The sequence below is a fragment of the Falco punctatus genome (assembly GCF_963210335.1).
Source record: "Falco punctatus genome assembly, chromosome: 11".
Classification (NCBI taxonomy): domain Eukaryota; kingdom Metazoa; phylum Chordata; class Aves; order Falconiformes; family Falconidae; genus Falco; species Falco punctatus.
The window spans coordinates 19,401,264-19,412,041 of record NC_137591.1 but is presented as its reverse complement, the minus strand read 5'-3'; the positions used below and the strand labels follow the sequence as shown (position 1 = coordinate 19,412,041).

Sequence of the window (10,778 nt, the reverse complement as noted above, 5' to 3'; positions counted from 1 at the left end):
GCCCCGCTGCCGCCGCACCCGGCAGCGGGCAGCGGCGACACCGCCCCGTGCCGTCCCTGCCGCGGTGCATTGTGGGCGGGCGGCCAGCCGCGCGGCGGGGGCTGCCATTGGGGGAGCGGCGCTGAGGGGCGGGGCCACCCTTCACTCTCTCCCTCCCCCTTCCCGACGGCGGGTGGGCTCCGCGCGCCGCCGGGATGGGGCTGCTGCCGTGGCCCCGCGTGCTGCTGCCGCTCGGGGGCTTCGCGCTGCTGCTGCTGCCGCCGCCGCCCGGCGCCGCCGAGTTCAGCCCCTCTCTGGACAGCGACTTCACCTTCACGCTCCCCGCCGGCCGCAAGGAGTGCTTCTACCAGCCCATGCGCAAGGAGGCCTCGCTGGAGCTCGAGTACCAGGTTGGGCGAGGCGGGGCAGCCACGGCGCCGGCGGGCTCGCCCCGGGAGGTGGGGGGGGGTCCCCGTAGGGCAGCCCTGCAACGCAGCCCCGCGGCGAGCCCGGCGGTCCCGCCTGCTGCCGCCCCCCGGGCCGTCGGCGACGCTGGGCCCGGGCGGCCGTCAGTACGCCTTCGCGGAGGCTCCAGCGTCCGGGCGCTCGCCCGCACCCCCGGGGATTCCCCGCCGCCGGCCCCCGCCAGCGGGCGGGCGGGCGGTCAGGGGCATCCCGGTGCCCATCCCCTGGGCAGCGGCCCCGCCGTTCGCACGCCCGGCCCTGGGCAGCGCCCGCCCCGCCGGCGGCACACCGCATCGAAAGCTCTGCGCTCAGGAGGAAAAGGATACTTCTGTTTTAAAAAATTTTACAAAAGAAATACCTTTTAAAAACTATTCAGGTGTTTTTTAACAAGACGCGAGGCTGTTGTCTTTTAAAATGGCAAAACCGTGGCAAGTTAACGGCTGTGACCTTGCGCAGCAGCTCTAAAGCATAGACACCGCTGCTGGTGCACAAGCCCTGTCCTTAACCATCTTCGTGTTGGTATGAAACACGGTTTATCTCAGTGCTGAACGTTTTTCAAAACCAGCCTTATTTATCTAGGCTATCGTTAAGGTCTTGATGTCCTTCTTGGGAAGAGCTGAGTTCCTCAGATATCTCTAGGAAAGATCCTGCCTTTATTCCGCACCCCGGCACCCCCCCACCCCCCCCAAAGATTTTTTTCAGTAGAACAAGCACAGTGAGGGAGGCTGCAGGGAGTATTTTTCCAGCCTGCTACTGTGCCTCTGCATTGCCCAGGATCTGTCCCCCCACCGTTTTTTCCTCAGCTTCACAACTAAAAATATGAAGCTGAAATTCCTGATTATTTTCTAATTAGTTACATGCAGAAATGAATAAGAATGAAAGATTGAGGTTCTCAAGCTTCGTACAGAGCCCTTAGCAAAACAAATTTATTTTGTACTGACAAAGTAGGATTTTATTTTAGAGAGAATATGTATAACAGTGAATTTCTTTCTACTCCAGCATAAATTTCTCAGCACTGCTGCTACCAGAAATTTCATCTTTCTCTGTTAATGCATAGAAAAGCAGGTCTCTATGTCAGCAGAAACAGATTTATTTTGTACGTAATTATGGTGAATTGTTAGTGGCCAAAGCATTGGAATATTTAACTTAGGATGCAAGTCATTCTCCAAAAACATAATGCAATAAACCCTATCCTGATACAGAGTCTTGTTCCAGGTGTTTAGATTGCATCATAGCCCTGGAGGTACATCATGATGTTAGGTTTTTAATTTGATCAACTGTTTTGGTAAGTCTCTAGTGTCATTTTTAGTGTAAACTTTGCCCTCCATTTCAGCAGGAGCAGACTGTTGAGCTAAAACAGCTCACTGGAAAACAAGCAAATAAAAATGCCCTAGTACAGACCTAAGTAGTAATGTCACAGAAGTGATCCCTCTCTGCCCCCCGTCATGCAGCCAGTTACTACCTTCCCTATAGAACTTATATGATGTAACAGATGTGGTGATACAAGTGTAGCCATGTTACACAGTTAAAGCAATACAGCTTTGTAATGTTGTATACGCTTACTATGAACTTAGGAAGCGAAATGCCTTCAATTCCCTCAGCCTTTGGGAAATGAAAATGCCCTGGGAGAATTCAGACCTTTAAATCCGCATTAAATGGCGAGCAGGTCAGTAGTAGGGCTTTGACTGGCTGAAGTAGTCTAGTCCTGTCTTCTATACTGTTGAGTTCACCCAACAAAGATCTTAGGGATGACACTGCAGAAGTTGTGGATTTGTACAAATATGTATGTGTATATATGTAAGTGGCAGACCCCTGTTACAAAATTTCTATGACTGAACTAGCACTGGTACTTACCTATTTGTGATGTCTGCCATAGAAATACAATATTTAGCATTTAGATGTAGGTATTAAAGGTTCTCTAACCCTGTCCATTGATAAAGGTTTGCTATAGGCCCAGCCTCGCATGATTAGATCGTATTTAGTTTAAGATTTACAATAGCCAAACTATTTTTGGGTTGAACCAGGTTTTAGTCTGTTTCCAGTTAACTTGATAAGAACTCATACAGACCAATTCAGCTTTCAGATTCCTTCTGTGTCAGTTCTTACCTAAAAATGTTGCCATTAGCAATGCAAACAGGATTCCACTGGCTAGAAGGGTTGTTTTGTTTTTTTTGTTTCACAGGTTCTAGATGGAGCAGGATTAGATATTGATTTTCATCTACTGTCTCCGAAAGGTGAAACTCTGGTTTTTGATGAAAGAAAATCAGATGGAGTTCACACGTAAGTTCAAAGTGTTACATAAGGTACTATTCTGATTTCTTTAACAAATTAAACAAATAAAAATTGAGCACCTGTTATTCCTTAGTATTACAAAGGACTTTCTATTAGGGCAGTCTGAGAATACAAGTTACCTTCTTATAAACACCAATTGCTTTTCACATGGATCTTGCCATGCAGTGAAAGGTATTTTTGTTGTAATGAGGGCTGTTGTAGTCAGTGAACAAATAATTACTGTGGAGTTGAAAAAGGTCTTCACAACTAATATCAAAAGATCTTGTCAGTCAAACAAATAGGAAGCTGAGAAATCCCCTACTTCTCCAGTCCTTTTATGAAAATGTGGTAATTTTACTATAGAGTATAAGAATTCTGCTGTTCTCATAGCTTCTTTTGTAATGATTAACAATAATTCAAAGTTTCAATAAAGGAAAATTAAAGTAAGCAGCTGTCTTCATTTTAAGCCTTTAGGATCAGTGTGATTGTACAGAGTGTTTTGCTGTGACTGTAATGGGTCTTTATTTTTATGTAAAAAGCATATTCGGTTATTTCCAAGTTTGCTTACAAAAACACTTCTTGCAACCCAGCACAAAGTGCAGTTAATGACATTTTGCTTATATACACAGGGTGGAAACAGAAGATGGGGATTACATGTTCTGCTTTGACAACACGTTCAGTACCATTTCTGAAAAGGTGATTTTCTTTGAACTGATCCTGGACAATATGGGAGAAGATGGACAAGATCAGGAAGACTGGAAGAAATACATAACAGGCACAGATCTCCTAGATATGAAATTGGAAGACATTCTGGTTGGTGTTTGATTTTTTTAATCTTCAATGTAAGAGCATTCAGAAAAAACCCTCAGTGTTCTTCAGGCATTCTCCCTTTTTCTGGTGCATTATCTTGGAAACTACTCCAGTTCCATATATTACTTCTACTGATATGTGAAGTCTAGTACGCAGATGCGTGAGAAAATTTTCAGAATAGACCTTCGAGCAGAGAGGGGAAATTGCCTAGCTCTCAAAAGCACTGTTTTCAATTCAGCTTCTTTTCTTCCTACTGCTAAAAGAGCACATTTTACCCTAGCAGCAACAAAATTAATATTTACACTACTAAAGTATTGCTTAATCGCAATGATGTAGTTGGAATCACTCCACAGATTTTTATCAATATTTGAAAATAGAGTACTGTCAGCCTTTTTCCCATCTTTGCAAAAGTGCCCCAACCAGTGTTAACCAGAAATATTAATATTTCTATCTTAAATAATTTATATATTACTTGATTAGTTTTTTCTCTCTAAAGTTTATTTCATCTTTTCAAACTAATAAAATGGACAGCAGTTAATCTGTACTACACTGCAGGGTCACCTTTGCAGACATTCTGTGAATGGTAATGTTTGCTTAAACGGCATGCTGACCCTGCTTGATGTAGGATGACTACTACAGCTGAGCCAATGCTAAGCTTATATTCACTTTCATGATAATTACATGTTGAGAGTACTTTAGAAGCAGAGGATCATTTGGTGTTCCTGTACCACTGTTCTTAGGGCTTGGTAGGATCAACCAAGCCATTGTTTGTTTGCTGATAGCTACAGACAACAGGTGTCTTAACCAAAAATCCAAACTAACATCCACAAGCACTCACTGGATACATTGGTGCAGAGAATGACATTGTTTGTATTCATTGCAACAAACAAAATGCATATTTTTAAACAAACAAGATTTAAGATCTTTTACAGATGTGCAATATACTTCCAAACAGTTAAAACCAAACATGGAATATGAAAAGCTGGCCCAATCTTTAAAATTGGCAATAAAGACAATTACAAAACCCCAAGTTTATAGGGGAAACAGAAGAAAATCCCTGTCACGCTCATCACAAGTAGTACTTATATGGATTTGATAACTACTTGTGTACACAGTGCTATCTCTTCCAACAGAAGAATAAATGCAGAACTTGTCTTTATTTAAGACCCTTGCAGATTTTATAAAGTAGGTATTTTTTTTGAAGTCATCATTACTATTTGATGCCACTGTTTACTTAGTCAAGTTACCATTTTACTTCCAAGTTCTGCGAGGGCTTACATAAACACTTAGTAGTTTAACTTTTTAAAGATAAACAACACTTACTGAGAAAAACGGGGAATTATGCCTTATTTTTAAAGCTTTTTTATGGTGGTGATGTTCCTTATTGTGTAATGTATGAACTTTAGTACCATAAAATTATTCTACTTCCAAAAATAGCTCTTCTGAAATCCGTTAAATATGCAACAGAGAAAGTGTCCCCTGGAGAAAATGTAACTGCTGGCTTTAACCTTTTTTTTTTTTTTGTGATTTATAGTTTCCTGTTCCTACACACATTACTCTTAACACTAAAAGTTCTTTCACAGTCCCATGATTATATCAAGAACAAATCAGCACTTCATGAGACCAGCTTTTAGGTTGTGACTGTCTACTGCATTGTGGATGAAACTTTAACAGATCATAGGACCAGACATTTACTTTGTAAATACAGAATAAGGAATGGATCTTGAGCTGCTGTTGTTAATAGCCAGTGTTCATGTACTTCCTCTTGTTCCCTGAGGCACACTGTGTATCCTTTGTAGGACCTCCATTTGTCCTATTCACAACTTATAGTCAAAATTTTGCTTTCGTTTCAAAGATGAAGCAGCAGTTTGTAGCTACTACAGTGAAGGCCTTAAAAAGATAGGAATATAACATTACTGTATTACTTTTTTTGCTAAAGCTATAGTCCTGATGGTAGTTTGCATCAGAAGTGTCTTGTTTTGCTTATCCAGGAAAAAAAAACCCTTACATTTGTCTGCTACTATGTAACTTGTTTTGAGACTTGTTCCCTAGAGATCCCTGCTTTTACTTGTCTGAATACCCGGAATCACACTTTGCCAAGATACCTGGAATATTAAAAACCTTATTTTTGGTTTGATGTCTCTCCCACCTCCCTAGCCTGTAAAGGCAAAAAAACCCAAATCACTGTAGAACCTTATATTCTATGTTATTTAAGTTAATTAAGCCTTTTTAGGTAATATACAATAAATGGGCTAAACAAATTAATGAAAACTGATGAGATGTATTATTTTAAAATGAAGTTAACTGTCTACTTGACATGAAATCAGATTATAGGTGGTAATACAGTACTAGCATGTTGTATGTGTTGCAAGCGATACATTTAATTCAGGTGTCCTTTTTTCTTCTAATTTATTTTTTTTTTTACTTACCAGGAATCCATCAACAGTGTCAAAGCCAGATTAAGCAAAAGCGTCCAGATTCAAACCCTGCTCAGAGCATTTGAGGCTCGTGACCGAAATATACAAGAAAGCAACTTTGACAGAGTTAATTTCTGGTCCATGGTCAACTTGGGAGTAATGGTGGTGGTCTCAGCTGTTCAGGTTTACATGTTGAAAAGTCTCTTTGAGGACAAAAGGAAAAGTAGAACTTAATATTCAGTATGATCATAACAATATAACAGGTATGGGGAAAGAGGGGAGCAATAAACTACTATATTAAAGGAAAAAAAGTAAAACATGACCTTTCAGATTGTTTTGAACAGGTGGTGGACACAAGGTTTTCAGTTCACGTTGGGCTTTTTAGTTGTGTTTTGGTGGCGGTGATGGTCTTGTTAGTTTGTTGGGTTTTATGTTTGGTTGTTTTGGGTTTTTTTCCTAACTTGAACAGAAGGCCTTGCCCCAAACTATTCTATTTTTTCAAGTGCTACTAACAATTTTTTTTTGTACTTGTAGCATTTGTTAATGATTGTTAGACTAACTTGTGCATAGTGCACAGGATACTCAGTGCATATGCAAAGTAATGTTAATACTGTAATTTTTTTCATGTTCATATAAAACTTTAAATGGTAAATTAGACACAGATTTATTTGCTGTTAAAAATTGAGTGAATTTATATATGTGCCTAAGTGTTTACAGGATTGGGGCCCACAGGGGTAATCTGTAGTTACTATCATTTATCTTCAAAGTTACATGTACCTAAAAAGAAACACAGCTCGTGCTGTAAAGCATCATGAAGAAACACTGGGCTAACATTGTGAGAACAAAATGAGAACTCTCTATATACATATGACTAGCATCAGCACTTTAAAAAAATACCATCAATGTGAAATTGAGTCAGTGTTGAAAAAAATTGGTGAAAGTAAGTGCAATTCCTGTTAACAAATCTTTGTTCTGTACAACCCTGGTTTTTTTGGCTGTTTCATGAGAGTCAAGAGATAATTTGTTTACCATATAGTCACTTAACACACACAAAGCATGGTTTGCAACCTCTTCAGTTACTGTGAACTCATGTACTAGGTAATTTTCAAAAAGTCATTTCTTACATTATTCTTTCCCTTTAATAAAGGGGTTGTGTTACAGATGTGAAGACATTATCTTAGTTTTTATACTCAAAATCCCTCGTATTTGCCAATTTGCTTTTTATTAATTTGTCTACTACATCTATGACTAATGTAGTAGTTAATAGGGTGACTTACACAGGCATGAAAACCAAAGCTGTTGATCTAAATTTTCCCTTTTTTCACCCTCACAAGTCTTTTAGCTGTCTAAGTACATAATTCCTGTGAGCAGCATTCCTGTATCTAGCTATTTATGAGTAAGGCATGAATTAAATGAGCAGTAAGCGGAGGCTTCAAGTTTTAGGGTCAACTGAATACATAACATCACTTAACTAAGGCAAAGGTACCCTTACTTCAGTAATTTGTAATTTCTAGATTAAGTGGCTTTTAACAGTGTAATGAGGATATGGAGAATTTTTACTGAAACCCCTGGTGTGTGAGAATTAATTTTAATTCAAAGTTAGTTTGGTTTTGTTTGGTTTTTTTTTTTTTTTTTTTTTTTTTTTACAATGTGCAAAGTCACTGAAATTTCCTGTAAATGGTTCAAACTACATTTTGTCACTAAAGTTTTTTTTTAAAAAAACTCTTTAAACCCCTGGTTTTTTTAGAAAGTATTTTAAAAATGTGTATGGATTAGTGTTGTGCCTGTTGTTTGATCATTTGGGTATGAACAGCAGAATTGCAACTTTGAGATTTTCTGTGATTAAAAATTACTTTATGGAGATAAAGCAGGGTCAATAGATGCATGAAGAAACAATTTGTTCAAATGAAGCAGATACTAGCAAGGGCTACAGTACATACAAATAGCACTTCAGCTTCAACTTCAGACAATGGGATCTAGCAATAATGTTTCTAAGCAGTTTTTATAAGCAAAACTATTATTCCTTGCAGAACTTGTTATAGAGGGCTCCAAAGGCTGTCAAGCTACTTCTTCTTTCTGCAAAGCTTTATCCAAAATAAAATTATTTCCCTTTAGGGTTCTACATATCTTTTCCCACGTGATGCTTTCTATTATAAAAACTAATTCCTGAAAATTTATAATCAGGACAGTCTAGGAAAAACTGATTCTTTCTGCTAGAGTAGCAAATATGTTTTTCTGCCATTTCCCTGTACCATCTCCCAGTACCAAAATACCACATATCTACATAAGGGCATAAGCCAGAGCTCACTGAAGTCACCTTCGACTGTTTTGGTCAGGTCCCTTCAAGACAGGCAAATCAAGATTCCTAGAGCTCTGCCCCTTTTGCTAGCAGAGGAGATCGATCTTCACTTGCATTACCACGAGCATGATGCTACAGACCATCTGCAAAGTGCTGAACCAGCTCTGTGAAGCTGTGACCGAGACATCTACCTCTTATAACAAAGCTACTAGTCTAGATTTTGGCTTAGACCTCCAGAAGATGAGCTTTGCCAAGTTTTCCAGGTGCACCTCAAGGGATTAGGTTCCCCAGCTGCTCTGCTGTGCCTCTCTGACAGTGGTTATACATCCAGTGGTGAAACAGTATGGTGTATTATCTTAAGCTGCTAATGAACACAGACTTCTGAGATCAAAGACAAAAGACTGAACTGCAGCAGTTTCTCTGATGACAAATAGCAGCCTCTGGTCTACAGTAAGGACAGTAACGCAACAATTGCCAGCAGAGTTCATCTGGAAAAAATTACTATTTTGCAACTAAGAGCTCTGACTGTATTTTCTCCCCATTCAAGGTTCATTACAGAAAATGAAACAAAGAATAACTATAAAAGGTAACTCCGCGCTTTGACTTTGGCAGCTGGAACATGTTTATCATATGTGAAGGTTTTGGCATTTAAATTTGCCACAATAAAATTTCATTTGGATTTCAAAGAGTAGATTGCTTTTGATTGTGTAAAATTTACAAAGAAGAATATAAATTAATTTTTTTTCTTGATGGACTTTTTAATTCAAAATTAAATGTTTTAAGACTCACAGATGTTGAATAAAATTATGCAAAACTCTTGAGATTTTCAATAAATGTTTAAACCTGTGTTTGTATTCTTAATTTTATAATTAAAGAATGCTTTGCCTATGAATGCTGCAAAAGAGCAAGGATGCTAGGCTACTAATAATGCAGCTTTTTAATTTCTTCCTCATGCAGTGTTCAAAATTCTGTTTTTAATCACTGTAACCCAAAATCAGTTTTATCAGTGCAAATAAGAGTTACATAAGATGTCACATCAGAGCAACACCAACTTCTGATCTTTTGATCTTTGTAACACAAAATAAATCAAGTTTAAGTTATCAGATGCATGTCAGGACCATCTTGTGCAATATTATAGTATAGGTCAGGGATACTATGGAGCCTAGTAAAGTTCTGTGTTCAAAGCAAGAGACAGACCCTCAGGCCAGCCTAAGTCAAAATAGCTTGGTATTAAATCAGCACCTGTGACTTTGTCTAGTTTAATGTTACTTTTTAGTAACTAAACCAAGTCCCAAGTTTCTCACCTAAAAAAAAAAAAAGTGAGAGGAAATATCCCAAGGAAGAGATTATGGGAATTTTAAAGCTCATGATACCACAGAAAGCAGCAAATTGACAGCTGAACTCAAAAAAGTGCTGTACTGCTCACAAACCTTTCTTAGAAAGGATTTTACATGAGATACTTGCTAGGTTTTGATATGTTGTTCTAACTTTCTATTGTTAATTGGAAACACACAAACATGCACGTAAGTCACATGAATCTATAAGAAGAATTAAAAAAAAAATCAATGTGCTTTTCAGCAACATCAACTGACATCATCTGATGACCTGCTGAGTGCTTGCATTAATTCCTATAGTCTCCTTTAAAGAAACAATGTATTTTGCAATCTATTTTCATTTCTGATTAGAAAATAAACACCTACAGTAAAATAGAAGGAAAATAGTAAAGCAGTAACACAGAATATCAAACTGTAGCAATTAAGAATCCCACAGTGTAAGGTATTACTAGTTATTAATAAGTAATAATTTCATATTATTCACATGAGAATAAGCAGGATTCTGAGATTAAAAGCTCAAAGTTTTGGAGTGGGTTTTTCTGCTTATTCAAGTAATACACATGACAAACACGGGCTTGTTTACCGTTTTGCAAGACTCCTGAGAAACCAGGGCTTGTCCGGAAGCCAGCTTACCACATTGTTCAAATAAAGAAACAGGAACTTCCTTTTTGTACTGTGTTTTGGATCAATGAAGTAGATACCATGAAACACTAGAAGGTACTTGATGCTGCCAGATGAGACAACTAACTGATGGTAGAACAGTGGTTTGACTTGAAAAGGTACATGCACAGTAAAAACTCTCAAAAGCTATTTTGGACAGACATCAGAAATGCATGCTAAAGCTCCTTTTCCTGGTCTCAAAGCACACACTGGGAGCTATGACACCTTCTGCTTTAACTTCTTTCTACGTACAACACAAAACTTCTACCTCACACTGGCACAAGTCCATTGCATCTCACACACTCAGCAGTGCAGCACTTGTTTAACTCCATTTGTCAGGTTGCAGCACTATCCTTGGAGTCCAAGACCATGTGGCATGGTGGTAAAATGATCTTGTTAACATTCTATTCAACCAGCCACAGCAATTGTATTTTTTTCCTTTCCTATTTTTAATATTTACATGGCAATCTCTCCTAAAAACTCATTATCCTTCAACAGTTAATTAAGACAGCCTGGAACTAAGCAAATTGAGCTATACCTGAT

At 38.9% G+C, this 10,778-nt stretch overlaps 1 protein-coding gene across 1 annotated transcript; it reads left to right on the top strand.

Moving 5' to 3' along the window:
* The first annotated feature begins 127 nt into the window (after positions 1-127).
* TMED5 (transmembrane p24 trafficking protein 5) lies at positions 128-9,087 on the top strand. Its single transcript, XM_080407175.1, has 5 exons — positions 128-389; positions 2,627-2,724; positions 3,345-3,528; positions 5,958-6,205; positions 8,279-9,087. The coding sequence occupies exons 1-4, from the start codon at positions 195-197 to the stop codon at positions 6,174-6,176; spliced, it is 696 nt and encodes a 231-aa protein (XP_080263301.1). The 5' UTR covers positions 128-194; the 3' UTR covers positions 6,177-6,205; positions 8,279-9,087.
* Positions 9,088-10,778: the final 1,691 nt, after the last annotated feature.

What these genes read in the sequence shown, in the direction of transcription:
- TMED5 (XM_080407175.1), top strand. Translation starts at nt 195, where the DNA reads ATGGGGCTGCTGCCGTGGCCCCGCGTGCTGCTGCCGCTCGGGGGCTTC. An exon ending in CGCTGGAGCTCGAGTACCAG is followed by an intron (nt 390 to 2,626) that starts GTTGGGCGAGGC and finishes TTTGTTTCACAG; the next exon opens with GTTCTAGATGGAGCAGGATT. An exon ending in AAATCAGATGGAGTTCACAC is followed by an intron (nt 2,725 to 3,344) that starts GTAAGTTCAAAG and finishes TTATATACACAG; the next exon opens with GGTGGAAACAGAAGATGGGG.